Raw genomic sequence first — 20521 nt, 5'->3', positions numbered from 1 at the left:
TAATTTATGCTATTATCGTTTGTTTGTCTGTCTGTCCTTCTCTGTCTGTAACTCTCTGTTTGTCTGTTTATCTGTCTGTCTGTCTGTCCTTCTCTATCTGTCTGTCTTCTCTGTCTGTCTGTCTGTCTGTCTGTCTATCTTCTCTGTCTGTCTGTCTGTCTGTCTGTTTCTTACTTATTATGTATTTAACCTGTTTCGTTTTCTTCCTCCTGATATATCATTGTAAGTGTGGAGTCAGATTATACACCTTTTGCCTCATCTTCCTAATTTGCATATGGCCAAACTATTTCTTCCCGCCCTGGTAATCACTTTTGCCACCCAAGAAAGATGATCCAACCAGGCAATTTGTCTTTCCCTTTTTTGTGAAAATGAAGGTTAATGGTCTGTACAGAGGGTTATTAACTCGTCCTGCCTCTCTGGTTGTGTCTGTCTGTATGTACTAATATTTGGTTACTTGTACTTAAACACGCACGCACGCACTCACGCATTCACACACACACACACACACATAGACACATACACACACACACACACACACACACACACACACACACACACACACACACACACACATGTGACCACCGAAGGGTCAAGGGCAATACCTAATAACTCTCTCTGGCAACCAGGTCAAGCTATTAAGACCAGCCTATACCAACCCCTCCCACAGACCCTCCTCCCCACCGGAATATCAACAGTTCTCGCCAGAAGTTACAATTTCATTTAGGAAAGGAACGGAACCAGTGGTGGCTCAGGTGAACAGTGGTGAACATGATTAGCAAGTCAATTAAAGAACAACTCAACAGTAACAGTCGTACCCGAGATTAACTTTCCACACAATTGAGGTCCCAGGTACCCAGTGATAACGGCCCGTGAGACCCAACAACAACCAGCGATGTGTTAATCCGTCTACGATAGGAAGGCCTAAGACCAAACCTCACTCATATAACACCATCTGTGAGGGAATTACTACACCACATGTCCCTCATCACACCATCTGTGAGGGAATTACTACACCACTTCAAGTCCCTCATCACACCATCTGTGAGGGAATTTCTACACCACGTGAGGTCCCTCATAACACCATCTGTGAGGGAATTACTACACCACATCAGGCCCTCACAACACCATCTGTGAGGGGTACTACACCACGTGATCCCTCATAACACCATCTGTGAGGTGCACACACACCACGTGAGGCCTCATAACACCATCTGTGAGTAGTGCTACACCACGTAGAGGCCCCTCATAACACCATCTGTGAGGTTACTACACCACGTGAGGCCCCTCATAACACCATCTGTGAGGTAATTACTACACCACGTGAGGCCCCTCATAACACCATCTGCGAGAGAATTACTACACCACGCCAGGTCCCTCATAACACCATCTGAGGGAACTACTACACCACGTGAGTTCCTCCTAACACCATCTGGGAGGGGGTTACTACACTACGAGTTTCCTGTTCTACACCTACATTAATCTGTATGTTCATTGTATGTTCCTTTACCTTTCTCTAATAAAGGCTTTTGTTAAACCACCAATGTATGTCATAAGTCATTTATGCCCAATGTATATTTTCAGCCTTCGGGCTGCAGAATTTTTTCAATAAACCGTTAATTATTATTATTATTATTATTATTATTATTATTATTATTATTATAAACACACACACACACACACACACACACACACACACACACACACACACACTAGCTACACACACACACACACACACACACACACACACACACACACACACACACACACACAGATACACACACACTCATAATTTCAATATGCATATTACGAATTTATGTTTACAGTCAGAAATTTAAACAATTGATGAGACGTACAGTATTAATAGGAAGACAAAAGCAGAAAAAATAAGCTATTAATTATGTGCAGAGTATAAGAAGTCGATATCTGTAATACCATGAACATCAAGGAAGTGAAAATTGCAAGTGTTTTGTATCCAAAGTTGAGGACGTTGTATCACGAGAAGCAAAATTTTTTATTTGTTCATAGTGTGTACGCCCCAGTATTGACCTGTTGACCCGAGACTTGGTCAATGAGGATACGAACAGAATTCAATCAGCTTAGACGAAGCCATTTAGAGCAAGAATATGAAAAATAAAAGTCAGAGAGAAAGAATAACACAAACGGTGAATACGACGGGAATACGCGATAAGATCTAGGTGTCACAGGTAAGATGGCTGTGACACCTGAAGAATGAAGGGAGGATTGCCTAGACGAGGAGGTGTTAGCAGTCTAAGGGAACAAGACCACGAGGTAGACCCAGAAAGATTTGGGAAGGAATAGAGTAGAGGGGATTCTGAGGAAGCACAACCTTCCAAGTAACAGACGACAAAATAGATGGAAACACTTGCTGATAAACTATGAAGTATATCTGAACACCTCGACACCTGTAATGTTTTAGAAATTAAATGTCAACAAAGCTAAGACCAGGGATTACCAAACGACCTACTGCATATCAAAAGTGCAAAAGGTCAATACATTTATCATTCATACAAAGAAACACATGACGTGCCAGCTAACCTCTCTCTCTCTCTCTCTCTCTCTCTCATGGTTATTTATCATCAAAGAGAAAAATAATATATTAAATAAAGTTGGATGAATCTTAAGGATACATAGAAGACAGAGAGATACAGAGGAAAAAGAGAGAATGTAGGTAGAGAGAGAGAAAGGACTCCGATAAGACGAGTGAACGTTTCCTCAGGTCAAAGACAATCCTGGAGAAAAATATTATGGAAAAATCATGGAATTTTTCTGTATGTGGCGGCTCATTAGCACCAAGGTTACGGCAGTCTTTCAGTTTATTGAAGTTATTTCATGTGCCTCAGTGTAATTTTCAGACTTATTTTACTCTGATGATCCTCGAGGCCCCAGTAATTCTACAAAATATTCTACAGGGGCTGTGAGATGAGGGTAGAGAGACATGGTGTAATACTGGACTTTACCTCATGATAAGTTGCGTAGTTTAATCAATGAATATCTTGAATACATGCTGTCACGCTCTAGTGAATTAATGACACACTGACCAATAACCGGTTATTTTACTTGATTTTCAGATGTTTTACAAGAATTGTGTTTGTTACGCTACCAGTGGAAGTGTAAGGGGAGAAGGGGGTTGTGAGGTGGAGGTGAAGGGCCAGTTGTGAGGTAAAGGTGAAGAGGGGTAGGTTGTGTTAAAAGTGTCTGTGTATATAAGGGAAATATTTTCCTAAAGCCTTAATTGAGATTAGAAAAAAACCGCTTACGATAGAGTAAAAAGTAAAGCAATATAAGAAAGATTGAAAATGTGGGGGATAAATGAGAACTTATTGAATGTTGTGTTTGTGAAACTGATTCTAAGTAAGAGTTGGATTACAATAGTTGTAAAATATTTTCGTGGTTGGGTTAGTAAGAGACTGTAAAGCAAGTGTAAGTTTGGTGGTCTTAGCTTGTGTTTAGATATGAGACTATTCCATTGGGTGATTTGGAAGGGAAGTTAGGAATGTTAGGGACTAATTCTGGAAGAGACAGCCTTAAGATAAAGGTTATGTAAGCAAAAGTAAAATTATAATTCATGTCGCGAAGTAAATGGGGAGGTTTTTTTTTTATTATTTATTGGGCACTCCCCTACATCCTTGTGTAAGGTGAAGCGCAGAAGCGTTTACAGTGCCCAACAGGGAAGCATGCTAAGTTCATGCTTGCCTTTGAATTGAATTGAATTGTAACAGTTTATTTAGCCAGAAAAATACAGATACAGAGTGGATAATAATAACAATATTAACATGGCTGAGCCAGTTGAGAACCTGAGCTCTCTTTATGTCTCATGAGTTAAGGGCGTAGAAGCCTGAAGAGTCAATGGTTTATGTCATCAAGTTATTAGAAGCTCCAACAACTTGTCCCTGAATACGAATTCGCAACTTTCGATCTACACCAGGTACCTACTTTACTGCTAGGTGAACAGGGACTAATGGGGGGCTAGGAAGTATGTCCAAACAACTTCCACCGGCCCGGGAATCGAACCCGTGACATCTCGCTTGCGAAGGCAAGAGCGGTACCACTCTACCACCAGCACCCCTAGGGTGGGGGGGTGGGGAGGGGGGGAGTAAATGGTAGAGAACTGTATTGTTTCATAAAGGGTGATGCTGGCCTGTGCGTGCGTCATCAGTAAACCATATTAGAGCGTTACTGCTGAAGAAATACCACAGCCAAACAAATCTTTTATGACAGTAAGAATGAATGCATGTTAAGAGAGGAGTGGAGTATAATAATAATAATAATAATAATAATAATAATAATAATAATAATAATAATAATAATAATAATAATAATAATAATAATAATAATAATAATAATAATAATAATAATAATAATAATAATAATAATAATTATTAACGGTTTATTGAAAAAGTTTTGCAGCCCGAAGGCTGAAAATATACATTGCACAAAAATAACTTATTACATACAAAGACATGGGGTGGGAGGTCGTTTAACAAAAGCTTTCATTACTAAAAGAAGGAACAATGATTGAACATACAAATTATTATAGTTTACAGCTGATGGCCCGGGCCTGGACTGGTCATGGGGTCACCGGGTGGTGTGGTGTTCACGTGGTGCAGCAACTCGTCCTCGGGTGTTAATATGAAGGACCTCACGTGGTCATGGGGACACCGGGTGGTGTGGGGTGGTGTCACAGTAACCCACCCTACTGGGTGGTGTTGTGTTATTTCGAAGTCAGGTGTGAAGCCAACCCACTGTTGTTCTCAGGGTGGACTGATTAGCACCTCCTTGTCAGAAGATGACGGTCAGTTCCCAGGGATGCTTATCTCACTGGTGGGTCACGGCTCTCACTGGTACTGTCTAGTGCTGAATTCACTGGCTTAAACACTGTTCATCACTGTTCAACACTGATCCCACTTCTTTCCGAAACGAAATTGTCACTTTTGATTATGTTGATATCCCGGTGGTGAGGATGGGTGAGGGAGAGGGACTTGGGGAATGGGCCGAACATTAGCCAGCGCCTGAATAGGTCTTGACCCTATGGTGGTCAGGCATGTAGTGTGTGTGTGTGTGTGTGTGTGTGTGGGGTGTGTGTGTGTGTGTGTGTGTGTGGGGTGTGTGTGTGTGTGTGTGTGTGTGTGTGCCTGTGTGTGTGTGTGTGTGTGTGTGTGTGTGTGTGTGTGTGTGTGGGGTGTGTGTGTGTGGATGTGCCTGTGTGTGTGTGTGTGTGTGTGTGTGTGTGTGTGTGTGTGTGTGTGTGGGGGGTGTGTGTGGATGTGCCTGTGTGTGTGTGTGTGTGTGTGTGTGTGTGTGTGTGTGTGTGGGGTGTGTGTGTGGATGTGCCTGTGTGTGTGTGTGTGTGTGTGTGTGTGTGTGTGTGTGTGTGTGGGGTGTGTGTGGATGTGCCTGTGTGTGTGTGTGTGTGTGTGTGTGTGTGTGTGTGGGGTGTGTGTGTGGATGTGCCTGTGTGTGTGTGTGTGTGTGTGTGTGTGTGTGTGTGTGTGTGGGGTGTGTGTGGATGTGCCTGTGTGTGTGTGTGTGTGTGTGTGTGTGTGTGTGTGTGTGTGTGTATCAGTTAATTTATTCTGGTCACCCAACAGCTGTTAATGAACAGCTCAGCCGTCATAAAGTTATATGGGCCAAAGTATATAACTCCCACTCTTATTTGGACCTGTTATTCAGCGATGATTATTGCTGACTATATACAAGTATATCACCAATTATCACATGGTTCACATACATTTAATGCTGTCATATTAAGTTCTGTAATTTGTAAACATTTGTCATATGAATTGAAGCTGTTATGTCATGATGAACACTACTGGACAATGCATTAAGTGAAGAACATTTATCAACTAGAGTATTTGCTTTCTCTCTATCTCTCTCTTCCTGTTTCACCTTCTCTTTCTCTTTCTTTCTCATTCTTTCTCTCTCTCTCTGTCTCTCTCATGAACTCGGGAAAATTAAAACCGGATCAGGAATATCTAAAACAATTCTAGCAGAAACATTATAAAAGTTTGCATATTTGATTATAAGAAATATTTGGCTGCAAATCAGACAGATACATAAATGGAGACATATAGAAAACAAGTACACACACGGAGCAGAGAGAGAGAGACTTCAACACCCACAGAAGGTAGGAACATATATTAGCGAGTGACCTCAGGGATGATGATAGAGATGATTAGAACAATTATATGCGAGACGAGAGAGAATATCAGCCCAGGGGATAAAAGTGCACATATATCACGGAGAGGAAAATTTGCACCTTCACGCGGATATTATGTGAAATTGAAAGTAAAATGCTAAAACATTCTTTGGGAAATTTATGCTTATTATCACGTTGATTTACATAATTATATTCTCTCTCTCTCTCTCTCTCTCTCTCTCTCTCTCTCTCTCTCTCTCTCTCTCTCTCTCTCTCTCTCTCTCTCTCTCTGCTGCAGGTGCTCTGTTCTGTAATTATGCGTCATATTACTCTCACCTGGCGCAGGTACCCAGCAATCTATAAGTCTGCCTGTATAGGGTACACAGTCTGAAAGGTCCATACGGCGAAAATCCCTCGTAAGAGAAGGTGTAACTATATGCTTACCCGATTCATTTAAGATAAAACACAAAAATATCATCATAGATTACAGTGAGATTTCATTAACTGGATACGTTCACTTAGCAGCAGCTACGAGACGAGTAATGCACAGATTTTTCCCAAAGAATTTTTACTTCCATTTTTCAATGCTAAGTGAACGTATGTCTAGTTAAGGTAAAATCTTAGTGTAATTTGGATATTATTTTACGTATATTATTAAACATTCACTTACGTGAAATATTCATTGTTCGAACCTGTAGTTTTTGCTGCCCACCTGATGTTACTGATTGTCGTCCCCTTCCAGGTGTCGTCAATTACTACTTTTATTACAGTCATTTACCACCTGAAAGGTGTATTCCCACCTGCGTGCACATAGTGTTTATGCAAATTAACCATCGCTGTTCATCATCCTTATCCTTTTCTTCTTTGTAAGAAACATATTAATTCACCCCAAGTGTGATGGTAAACTAATTAAGCTACACAAGTTGATTTGACTTAATACGACTATATCTCTATATTCTTTTAGGCTCTTTACGCTTAACCTGTAGCCTATTACTATAGTCTCTTCAACACTCTGAATTACGAACATACTCAAGAGACTAAGACATCGTACTCAAGGGGTTAATACATCGTACTCAAGGGGTCAACACATCGTACTCAAGGGGTTAATACATCGTACTCAAGGGGTCAACACATCGTACTCAAGGGGTTAAGACATCGTACTCAAGGGGTTAAGACATCGTACTCAAGGGGTTAGGACATCGTACTCAAAGGGTTAAGACATCGTACTCAAGTGATAAGATATCGTGTTCAAAGGATTAAGACATCGTATTCAAGGGGTTAAGATGACATACTCAAAGGGTTAAGGCATCGTACTCAAAGGGTTAAGACTTCGTACTCAAGGGGTTAAGACAACGTACTCAAGGAGATAATTGTACCAGCGTAAGTTATTCCAAATTAAGTACAGACTTATGAAAGATGCTTCGCCGTAATGAGACGACATATTCCGCATTATTAAGAGTGATACTGTGTTCAGACGTGCCACCTCCACTCATAATACCCTGAAAACATCAACGCCAGAAAGAAGGGTTTAAACTATAACCCCTTGGTGGTGAGGGTTTAAACTATAACCCCTTGATGGTGAGAGTTTAAACCATAATCCCTTGATGGTGAGGGTTTAAACTATAACCCCTTGATGGTGAGGGTTTGAACTAAAACCTCTTGATGGTGAGGGTTTAAACTATAACCCTTGATGGTGAGGGTTTAAACTATAACCCCTTGATGGTGAGGGTTTAAACTATAAGCCCTTGATGGTGAGGGTTTAAACTATAAGCCCTTGATGGTGAGGGTTTAAGCTATAACCCCTTGATGGTGAGGTTTTAAACTATAACCCCTTGATGATGAGGTTTTAAACTACAACCCCTTGATGGTGAGGGCTACTATAACACCTTGATGGTGAGGGTTTAAACTATAACCCTTTGATGGTGAGGTTTAAGCTACTATAACTACACCCTTGATGGTGAGGGTTTAAACTATAACCCTTGATGGTGAGAGTTTAAACTATAATCCCTTGATGGTGAGAGTTTAAACTATAACGCTTTGATGGTGAGGGTTTAAACTATAACCCCTTGATGGTGAGGGTTTAAACTATAACCCCCTGATGGTGAGAGTTTTAAACTATAACCCCTTGATGGTGAGGGTTTAAACTATAACCCCTTGATGGTGAGGGTTTAAACTATAACCCCTTGATGGTGAGGGTTTAAACTATAACCCCTTGATGGTGAGGGTTTAAACTATAACCCCTTGATGGTGAAGGTTTAAACTATAACCCCTTGATGGTGAGAGTTTAAACTATAACCCTTGATGGTGAGGGTTTAAACTATAACCCCTTGATGGTGAGAGTTTAAACTATAACCCCTTGATGGTGAGAGTTTAAACTATAACCCCTTGATGGTGAGGGTTTAAACTATACCCCCTTGATGGTGAGGGTTTAAACTATAACCCCTTGATGGTGAGAGTTTAAACTATAACCCTTGATGGTGAGGGTTTAAACTATAACCCCTTGATGGTGAGAGTTTAAACTATAACCCCTTGATGGTGAGAGTTTAAACTATAACGCTTTGATGGTGATGGTTTAAGTTTCGGCCATTTGTGAACGACAACTTATGTCGTAATACTCATGGTTATAAAGTTTCGTCCTAAAAGGGTTAACATCAATGTGAGAATGTCTTCTTCTTCTTCTTCTTCTTCTTCTTCTTCTTCTTCTTCTTCTTCTTCTTCTTCTTCTTCTTCTTCTTCTTCTTCTTCTTCTTCTTCTTCTTCTTCTTCTTCTTCTTCTTCTTCTTCTTCTTCTTCTTCTTCTTCTTCTTCTTCTTCTTCTTCTTCTTCTTCTTCTTCTTCTAAGGTTGCCCCGGAAACTTTAGTTTATTGGGCACTTACATCATGTGCAAGGTGAAGCGCAGAAGCGTTTACAGTGCCCAACTGGGAAGCATGCGGAGTTCATGCTTGCCTTTATGACTCATGCATTAAGGGCGTAAAAGGCCTGAAGGGTCATGGGTTTTGTCAGCAAGTTACATAAAGTGACAATGATGAGTGTGTGGGGGGAAAATTCCCGGTACAATTTATCTGTTTATGGCAAAGTGTGGCAGGTCCCTAATAATGTCAAGTGCCAGGCCTGTCACTAGGAGGAGGGATATCTGGTCAGGGAGGGAAGAGGTGCCACCCCTGTAGGGGGAGGTCATAGGGCAAATGAGGATGTGGTGAAAGAGGGTGTGAGAGTCTGTTGACCACAAAGTTTACAAACAGTGCGGCCAGGCTCAGGGTTGCCAATGTACTAGGCGTGGCGAAGTACAGTGGGGGTGGAGGTGATATGGTGTGGTGGGGCAGGTACAGTAGGGGTGGAGGGAGGCACATAGGCATTGACAACATTGAGGGACACACCTTTTAGTGTTATTGTGATGGTGTGTTCGTCGACATGTCGGTGGGGTACAGGTAGCCGGGGGTGGTGTCCTCAGGTCCAGGTAGCCCTGGTGGAGACAGCTCAGACACGGAGCGGGCGCGCTTGCGGTGGGTGGAGGACAGGTTGAGGCACCAAGTGTTGTGAGGATGGGGCAGGACTTCGCTCGGGGGCAGCAGGACACACCAGGGCAGGCCCGGTAGGCGCTACACCAGTAGTGAAGGCCGCCGGCGGTGGAGTAGGCCGTGAGCAGGGGGGGCTCACAGGGGGACCAACAGCTTGTGTCAAACCAGAAGAGAGGAGTGACTGGGTGGCAACAGAGGGCAGGAGTAGGTGGGAGATGGTGGTACAGAGTGTAGCGAAGAGTTGTTCAATACGGTTGGTAAATTCTTGGAAGAGGGATATGATCTGTGTCATGTCACTGGCGGGGGGTTGTGGGGGGGCACCGGTGGGAGCACAAGGCCTGACAGCCTCAGAGTAGAGACGGGGAGGAGGCCCAGTAGTAGTTGAGTTAGGAGACGGCCGGGACTGCTGTGTTGTAGCCAGATGAGGCCAGGCAGAGGCAGGTGTTGTTGAAGAAGGCGTTGCTGGAGACACAGGGTACACAGGGGGGTGTGGCCCGGAAGACTGGGGGGGGGCGTTGTGGTAGACTTGGCCTTCGGGGAGGCTTTTCCCCTGGGACAGACGGGCGATTGGGGCATTGCCGTGAGTCAGCATTGTGCCGGCCGCCACAGTTACAACATCTGGGATTAATTACATAGCCCACCCCACCACTATTAAGGTGGTCTTTGATTTTCTGGGCACAGGCGGCGGAGTTGTGGTTACGTGAACAGAAGCGACATCTCGGCCGATCATGACGACAGCAGGCAGTGAAGTTGTGACCCCAATGAGAACAGACAACACAAAATGCAGGCTCAGGATGGTAGGCTTCTGCTTGCAGTGGGGGTAAGAGTGGGTGGGCATTCACAGTGGTTGGGCACTCCCTTCCATTCCACTTGACAATGACAGCTGGTTGTGGAACTCTTCCCCCAGTAATGGCGACGTATACTCAGTATACTAGAGTTAAAGTCACGCGCATCTTCGATGTCAGCGTATAAGGGGAAACGTTTCACTAGGATGTAGCAACATTCATCCGCGTCTACAGGGGGCGGCAGCGGACGACCCCGTCAAAGCCAACAGTACTAAGTGTTTCATAGGCCTCAGGAGTCTGACACTTGATAAAGTTCCGGTTCTTACCTTGTCGGAATTCAATGCTGAAACCGTGCTGTCTGCAGTACTTCATCATCCAGTTAAAGCGTTCCTCTACAGTTTTCAGAGAGTCCTTGGGGAAGTGGAGATTCAGCTTACTTGTTTGTTTGGCAGAGGGCAGGGTGATAGGGTCCATGGCATTGGTGTTTCCACTGTGGCTAGCGTTTCCCATAGAAACACTGGGGTCTGACTCTTGAAGGGTGTTGGATTCAGTATGACCAGGCGAGTTGGTAATGGCATCAGTATCAGAGATGTCTGCGTCTGCGTCTATGAGAAAGCCTCTTCTGGGACGTTTATGTCGACCCCCCATGCTGGCAAAACCTGCCGGCTGAGGGGACCTGTGCGGGACAATCGGGAAGTCAAGAGCACCTATGGGTACGTCTGTTCCCTTGGGTGGTCACGCCACGACTGAGAGCTTCTTCTTTTTCATCTTCTTCTTCTTCTTCACCTGTGTCTTATTAACCCCACGACAGCTCTCGGGTCGGATGCACATAAAACCTTACATAGCAGACTGTTTTTTCTCACCTATACAAACAGTACTCTTAGGAACCTGCCGTCCGTATATCAACACCTACCTTTATCTCTCTTACAGTTCCCCCGGGTCCCCCCATGGTGCTCTGGCGTGGGCGTGGGGTGGTGGGCGCTGTAGGACCCCTGGGAGAGGGACAGAGGACTGATCTCACCTGTCGCAGTTCAGGGGGTCGTCCGTCACCTGTCCTCACCTGGTGGCACAGTGGACGCCGTCTCCCTCTACTCAGTGCTAACTCATCATTAGACCCTATCTCTGGTGAGTTATATTATTTTTTTACTCTCTCTCTCTCTCTCTCTCTCTCTCTCTCTCTCTCTCTCTCTCTCTCTCTCTCTCTCTCTCTCTCTCTCTCTCTCTCCTCTCTCTCCTCTCCTCTCCTCTCCCCCTCTCTCTCTCTCCCTCTTCTCTCCCTCTTTCTTTCCCCTCCCCATCTCCTTCTATCCTCTCTCTCCTCCCCCTCTTTCTCATTACACCAGAATAAGAACGTTTCTCACCTGTCATTGAGATCACCATTCCCGTAACCTTTCATTCACCTCTCATTTACTATCATAACCAATCATTAACTTTACACTGAGTTTCATTAACGTCACATTAACTATAATCAACCTAACATTAACTATCACTTTCTACCATTGACCTTTCCTTAACTATCATCATCTATCATTAACATTTCCTTTAAATGTCATTACATATCATTTAACTTTTCATTTTTAATTTAATTAGCTATTATTCACATATTAATATTTTTTTATAAAACGTCATTGCAGTTTAATTCATCATTATTAACACTTCATTATTCTCGCAATAGTTACCGGTAATTAACCTTCATCTACCTAGTAAAATCAATTCTCACTAATCTATTGGATATTATTGACCTTTCCTTGACCTTTCATCAATTGAAATTAGCCATTATATTAGCATCATTAACCTATAATTAATTCACTGATGTTATGTTAACTTTCATTAGCTCATTAATTCGTTACCTTTGATCAACTTCGTTAAAATTTAATTAATTTACATAAACTTTTATTTATCTCTCATTCATTTTTCTCTCCCTTTCTGTTACATTATGAAGCTTTTCATTAAGTTTTCAATAACCTCCACATAATTTTATCAGGTAAAATACACCTTTTAAAATCACTTAACCTGTTTATAATTATCGTTGATCATTAACTTTCATTAAACTGTGAATAAACTTTCCATAAATTTCATAAGGTTTAGTCAATTTTCAAGAAAATCCCTTAGTTTTAGATACTCTCTCAATAACATACTACTAAATTTCATCAACTTCCAATAATTTTCATAATTTTTTACATAAGTTGTATTTTCTCCCTTCCATCATTAAGATACTTTGATTATTATTATGTTAAATTATTTAATTAATGAGTAGAATATTCCTCTCTCCTCCCTGGGTCTGCTCACCCTTCAGCTCAGGTCACTTGCTTTTTAGACACACAAACTAGAGTGGTTCCTTGCCATAAAAAATGTGTATATTCTTTTTTCGAACCTACAGGACTGTCCTTGTAAAATATGTGAAGTACGTCATGTTTATATTATATAGCTACCTGCAATTATATATTTTTATCAAGCTTCCTAAGAACATAATGAGAAAAAACACATAGTCTCTCTTTTTATACAATCAATCTTAATGACTCTTAAGTATAATACTGAGAAACTCTGTAGGCCTAGAAAAGTATTGTAGATACTAAAGGTAAACTACTATCATATTATAAAATAATATTCTAAGCTTTTCTCATTCATCAAAAAGACAAAAGCAGACAAGCAGGAACTTTCCTAGTGTCATCCCAATTGCACGATCGGCTGTTTTTTTGCGATTTTTACCATTTTAGTTAAATGATTAGGTTAGGTTAGGTTAGGTTACGTTAGGATAAATTGCATAAAACAGACGATCGTACAATTGGGAAGAATTTCTTTCAAGAATACGATGGAGGATGAGAGGATGGAAAACTTCAGAGAAAGGATGATAGATGAAGGATAAACTTTGATGTCGTTACTGGTGATAATAGTCACTGTATGGCTACGTCTAGCTGTGTATAATAATTAATAACATTCTTCTTTTTCTCGTAACAGGGACGTACACGGCGGAATCGGTAGTATCAGTGACAGCGACGAGAGAGCTACTTAGGGAGACGCTAACTTGTCAGGCCCACATCCCCATGGAGGGTGAGAACCGTGAGACGACCATCGTTCAGCCCCGCACAGCCACGGTCTCTCTCAATATAACATGTAAGTTGAGAAGTAAATATAAAATACTGACACATCTTGAAATTACATGATTACGGTATCCCCTGTGTCAATTCGAAAAAAAATAAAAATAAAAATTAAATGAATCTTTTTGCAACCTTCTTAGCAGCAAGGCATAAAAGGGTTTCTACCTTACATCTAACAAGTCACTGCTACTAAAGATTGTAGACAAAAATATTATACGTTCCTTATATTTCTTGTATGTTATTATTGATTTAAATTTGATAAAAAGTAGTGACGCAGAGGTAAAGTAATGACGGGAAGGTGGGTGTGTGGCGTAGATTTGAAGGTTGATATTGAAGCTTCTTAATGGACTTTTTGCTCAATGATAGATATTATCTGTGTGTTCCTTGAAATTGTTGTTAATGTTGCGGGTATTGATGGTAAACTCGTAGTCTTATAATTACTCATGTTTTTGTTGTGGTTGTTATTAACAGTTTGCACAGCTAATAATACCCTCTTTGTTTACACAGCCACAGATGGTGTTATTGTTAAGTTATTAATGCCGTCATTGTTTACAGTCTATACAGCCACAGATGGTGTTGTTAAGTTATTAATACCGCTACTGTTTACACAGCCACAGATAGTGTTGTTAAGTTATTAATACCGCTATTGTTTACACACCACAGATGGTGTTATTGTTAACATCATTGTTTACCTCACAGTGGCGCCGGTGGAGGTGAGGATCTTGGGTTCAGGATCAGCGGTGACGGCAGGAACCACCATGAGGCTTGTGTGTCGCGCCGCGGGTTCACACCCCCCAGCCCACCTTACCTGGTGGCGTGGCCACTCCCGCCTCCCCCAGGTCACCCACTCTGTGAGTATACCCCGTCCTTCATCACAGGTCACCTACGCTCTAAGTATACCCCAGCACACTACCCCCCGTCCCCCACCCCAGGTTACCCACGATGTGAGTATACCCCAGCACACTACCCCCCGTCCCCCACCCCAGGTTACCCACGATGTGAGTATACCCCAGCACACTACCCGTCCCCACCCCAGGTTACCCACGATGAGTATACCCCAGCACACTACCCGCGTCCCCCACCCCAGGTTACCCACGATGTGAGTATACCCCAGCACACTACCCCCCGTCCCCCACCAGGTTACCCACGATGGTATACCCCAGCACACTACCCCCACCCCGCCCCAGGTCCAGGTTACCCACCCCAGCACACTACCGTCCCCCCCACCCCAGGTTACCCACGATGAGTATACCACACTACCCGCGTCCCCACCCCAGGTCACCCACCGTGTGATATACCCCAGCACACTACCCGCGTCCCCCACCCCAGGTCACCCACCATGTCCCCAACACACTACCCCGCGTCCCCCACCCCAGGTCACCCACCGTGTGAGTATACCCCAGCACACTACCCGCGTCCCGCACCCCAGGTCACCCACCGTGTGAGTATACTGTTATACCTTTGTCAATCTGTCTAATGAGTCTTTTCCCTGTCTGTCTGTTTTGTTTTTTTCTCTCTCACTGTTATATATTCTCAAGGGGCTAAACAGGCATCACTATGTTCATATAGTTTTTAGTTCTAAAACTCACTACCTGTCCCTCCTCTCTCTCTCTCTCTCTCTCTCTCTCTCTCTCTCTCTCTCTCTCTCTCTCATGTACATTGAATTCGCCTTTCCTTTCATCCTCTCTCTCTCCTATATATGAAGGACTCTCTCTCTTACATATAAGGACTCTTTCTCTCTCTCTCTTTCATTCACTCTTACATTTTCTCCCTCTCTTATTGTCCTGCTCTCTCCCATAGATAGATGATGGGGGGAACATCACGACGGCGACGCTGACGATTATGGTGAACCGAGAGCACGACGGTACCATCCTCTCCTGCAGCGGCGTCAACCCTCTCCTCCACCAAGCTCCCCTCACCGACACCACCACTCTTGTTGTCTACTGTGAGTACCTCTCTCTCTCTCTTTCTCTCTCCCTTTCTTCTTTTTCATCTCGGGCAAGTTTTCCTTACCAAACTTGGTCCATTATGCAGCAGAATGCAATCAAATCTGTTTAAATGTCTCTTCCGGCTTTGAGGTCCTCTCTTACGTGGGGGCTGGCCAAATGGTCCCAGTCCTAATTAGGCCATAAGTTTAAAGGACTCTAATTTTAATGGATTCCAATTCTAATGAGTCCCAAACCTAACAGATTCCAATCCTAGTGGTAATTTAGTTTAGTTTGGGTTCGGTTAACTATCTCGCTGCAAGTCCAGCACTTTATTATTTTAATATGGCTACCGCCAGGCGACTTTATTCAAGTTAGGGAACCTTGAGCAGCCAAAGCGCTGAGACTGGGGATTATTAAAATCGGAGTCTATTAGTCTGGGGACTATTATAATTGGGGCCTAGTAGAACTTGAGTCTATTTAACTAACAACCTCTCACGTAGACCAACATGTATAAGTGTTTCGACATCATCAGCATTGTTATACCAGACAAGAACGCTGCCACACACCTCCAACATTTTATAGCAGCAGTGGTCATGACCTAATTTGAACAGAGAGGTTATATAACATAGTTAAATTAGAGCGACGAGGGGACGTAAAAACTTTTTGGGGGGTGGGGAACAAAAAGGTGTTACAGGTGAGTGATATTACGTTGTGTAGCGACAAACACATCTGTTACATCAATAAAACTAAATGAACAAAATAGAATGACGAATAGTATCAGTGTTTGCTCCTTGACTCAGGTCACTTTACATGCATTTTATGGAAAAAAGGTTTCTAATATATTTGTATTATAACAAAAGAAACAAAATATTTCGATTTTGGGGGCTAATTATCTGGTTTTAAACCATTAATTATTATACGAATTATCACTCACACACACACACACACACACACACACACACACTAAACACACACACACAATATTACTACTACTACTTTGCTGTCACTCGGAATCGAGTATGACGATCATCCAGCTATGATACAATGATATGAGTTATTAAGGATGTCACCTCGGTTGGTGAGTTCTGAGGTGACTAAAGTGGCTGATACAGGACCGGCAGAGTCGTTCACAGAAGTTGAACTTGTGGAGGGCTCCAACTAGTGCGGGAGGGGCGGCACCAGCGTCTTTCCGGTCCTGGGCTTGTCTGCCTCAGTTTGTAGTCGGGCTAATTCGAAAGTATTGACACCTTCTCGTGTGGTGATCCTCCAAGCGTTATGGTGTGGAGTGATCGTCTCCCAGGTGAGGGGGTCAAATTGGCAATTTTTCAGGTTTGTCATAAGACTATCCTTATACCCTTTCAGTTGCCCGGCAGCATTACGTTTGCTATTCGTTATATGGCTGTAAAATACCTGCTTTGGCAGTCTACTATCGTCTATGCGGGTAACATGGCCAGTCCAACGTAGTTGTTCATGGATAATGGTAGCCTCGATGCTCCCACAGTAGGTGTCAGCGAGAATACTGGCATTTGTTCTCTTGCCTTCCCAGCGAACTCGGAGGATGGAACGTAGACTACGTTGGTGAAATTTTTCAAGGGCCTTGAGGTGCCTCCTGTATGTGACCCATGTCTCACTGCCATATAGCAGGGTAGTGAGGACCACTGCTCGATATACGTGCAACTTTGTAGATAATTTCAGCTCCCTACAGCTGAAGACACGGGTACGTAGTCTGTCAAAGGCTTGGGATACACAGCTGATCCGATGTTGAATCTCATTATTGATGTCCGCGGTGGTGGACAGTTAGGAGCCGAGATACTGAAAGTAGGTAACATCAGAGAGGGTACTACCATTAAGCTCGATGGATGGTGGAGGTGTGTCTGAACCAAGGGCAGGCTGAAAGAGAATCTGACTCATACGTACATTCACCGCAAAGTCAAAATGTGCATATGCATCTGCGTAGGTGTTCAAGATCTCTTGTAGGTCGCGTTCAGTGCGAGAGACAAGGGTGAGATCGTCTGCATACTGAAGTTCAGTAATGGAAGCTGCTGACCTCTTTGTTCCTGCTTGGAGTCGTCTTATGTTGAAAAGATTCTTCATCCGGTACTCAGTGTCCACCCCGCCGGCTTAATTGGCACTAGCACGAGTAAGGAAGGCAGCCAAGAAGATGGAAAAGAAAGCTGGAGCCAGTACACATCCTTGTTTTACCCCACGTTTGGATGGGGAACAGCTCAGACTGCACGCCATTGTGCAGGGCATTGCTGTTCAAGCTGTCGTGCAGTTGCCTCACAATGGCGATGAATTTTTGTGGGCAGCCAAACGGCTGAGGATCCGACAGAGGGCTTCCCTGTTGACCGAATCGAAGGCCTTGGTTCGGTCGATAAAGGCCATGTATAGGTCGCCACACTGTTCTCTGCAATTTTCCTGTATCTGGCGAGCAGCAAAGAGCATGTCATTGGTGCCATGTGATGATCTAAGGACACGTTGAGATTCTGGTGGGAAGTTTTCCGCCTCAGGTAGTAGTCTGTTTAGGAGGACTCGGGCGATAATCTTGCCAGCTATGAACAGCAGCGAGATCCCGCTTCTACACCTTAAACAAATTCATGTCTAGTTAGCCCTAGGACCGGCCATCTTCGTTACACGATGGGCAACCATTATTATTATCGGCCCATTTTCGAGCTTCTTTCTGCAATCACGTGCTACCGCTGGAACCTCCAGACATTTAGTGTTAAAACCTTTTCTGGAGGCTTGTTGCCATCGTCGTTTTGGGGGGACATGAAGTGAGAGCTTGGCACTATCGAGGCGATGATCAGTGTCGCAGTCATCTGAGCCACGCATAACTCGGGTGAAGAGGACAACTCGGTGATCTCTCTCTCTGACATTGCTGTAGTTAATGAGATGCCAGTGTTTGGATCGTGGGTATTGGTGATAGTAAGGTTGTGTGCAACACACCTGCCGAGGAGGAGTACGCCGTTGGCATTACACTTGCCTTGTCCACTTCTCCCTATGATTTCCTGCCAAATGTCAGCATCTTTGTCAACTCTGGCATTGAAGTCACCAAGGAGCACAACCTTATCGTCTCCTGGGAAAGAAGTCGGCGTGAAAGGCCTCCTTGATGTCATCCTCTGCATCCAGTGTTGGGGCGTATGCACTGATGAAAAAGGCATGACGTGAGTGATTCAGTGTGACTCTGAGCGTCATGATGCGCTCGTTGATCCCATCAGGCATTTCATTTAGCCTGTGTAGGATGCGTGGCGGATGGCAAAGCTAACTCCATAATTGCGGTTTCTCTCCGCAGCAGGCTTACCCTTCCAGAAGAAGGTATAGTCCCCCCCTCCCCGACTCATACACATCCTCACACGTATGCACACACACACACACACACACACACACACAACAAAACATAGAATTAAATAAAGCAGTATTTTGTTTGGTTGTATTAGAAGATAGCAAAGTGTATTTACTGTGCTATCCATAATGTTTACCAAGACCTTAGGACTCCCCATCCTAACTAATTTATGTCTCTGTATGTCTGCGTCTCTCTGTTGGTCTGTCTCAGTATCTGTCTCTTTACATCATCTCAGTCTCGTTTTCCTGTCATTCACTCTTTCTATTGATTTGATTTTTTATCTCCTTCCATATTTTGCTATCTCTCTCTCTCTCTCTCTCTCTCTCTCTCTCCTTCTCTTTATCTACTCTATCTATCTGTCTGTTTATACATACATCTACCTACAGTCATAAATTCAGGAGGCAGGACATCACACCTATTAAACTGATCTACAATTTTCATCACCCTGTTGATTTTTTTTAGGGTATAAAGAGCTGGTGAGAGATTTATTAGCCAGCGAACAGTGAATAATTTTAACCCACCAGAGAATCCATTGTGTGTTTTATGAAATTTTAGAGAGAGAGAGAGAGAGAGAGAGAGAGAGAGAGAGAGAGAGAGAGAGAATAACCATCTTAGCGACTTAAAAAGAAAAAAAAGATTTGTAGAGACTTGGAATGAAGCTGTGAGTGACTACCTTACTAGGACTCATCAACAAAGAACACGACGGAATGATAAAAGTAAAAGATAAGTTCAGGCATTTTTGTTTTAATGAAACAATAAAAATTTCTTCGTAGTGACAATCCTAACCAGTCATGACGCCAGCTGAATGGATCAATTTGGCAGGAACTCGATTTCTTATGAACACCGTGAGAGATAAAGAGAGAAAAACACAAAAACAAACAGACAGAGACAAAGACGAAATTTCTCCTATTGTGCAGCTTGAAGTATTTATTCAATGCCAGTCATCAGTCGCAATAATAAGCCATTGTCTTACCATGAAGCAAATATTTTAAATTAAACGAAAAATTAATAAATATAATATTGATAAAGAAAAATCATGTCAGTCAAAATGATGATGCTACCACCAAAGACAGGTAAATTATTATTATTATTATTATCATCATCATCATCATTATTATTATTATTATTATTATTATTATTATTATCATTATTATTATTATTATTATCATTATTATTATTATTATCATTATTATTATTATTATCATTATCATTATTATTATTATCATTATTATCATTATTATCATTATTTTTATTTTTATTATCATTATTATTATTTTTATTATTATTATCATTATTATTATTATTATTATTATTATTATTATTATTATTATCATTATTATCATTATCATTATCATTATCATTATTATTATCATTATCATCATCATCATCATCATTATTATTATTATTATTATTATTATTATTATTATTATTATTATTGTTACGAGTTGGGGATTTAGAATATAGTTATACGTCTACCCAGATCCCAACAGGTAACAACAATAAAAAAAAACAAAGACAATCGGACTATAAAAGGGTAGACAAAGGATGCGAGTTTTCGTTGTATATAATAGAGTACCATAAATCCCTTAACAAAATATTCAGCTTATAAATTACCCTTAACCAAACTTAACCTAAACATTAACAGTATATACATATTAATAAACATAAAACAATCTCGAAGCAAGTGGACG

The 20521-nt window shown here is 42.3% G+C and overlaps 1 protein-coding gene across 1 annotated transcript in view; it reads left to right on the top strand.

Annotated features, from left to right (window-relative positions):
* Window positions 1-20521, top strand: part of LOC121858278 — a 127465-nt gene that overhangs the window by 64236 nt on the left and 42708 nt on the right. The window contains exons 3-6 of the mRNA XM_042354588.1: window positions 11392-11586; window positions 13420-13575; window positions 14259-14410; window positions 15360-15504. Of these exons, the coding sequence (XP_042210522.1) occupies window positions 11392-11586; window positions 13420-13575; window positions 14259-14410; window positions 15360-15504 (648 nt within the window). The remainder of the gene's footprint in view (window positions 1-11391; window positions 11587-13419; window positions 13576-14258; window positions 14411-15359; window positions 15505-20521) is intronic.

This window comes from Homarus americanus, unplaced genomic scaffold, assembly GCF_018991925.1.
Source record: "Homarus americanus isolate GMGI-L3 unplaced genomic scaffold, GMGI_Hamer_2.0 scaffold57980, whole genome shotgun sequence".
In the NCBI taxonomy this organism is placed as follows: Eukaryota; Metazoa; Arthropoda; class Malacostraca; order Decapoda; family Nephropidae; genus Homarus; species Homarus americanus.
The sequence above is the reverse complement of the archived record's forward strand: the minus strand, read 5'-3'. Positions and strand labels throughout refer to the sequence as shown.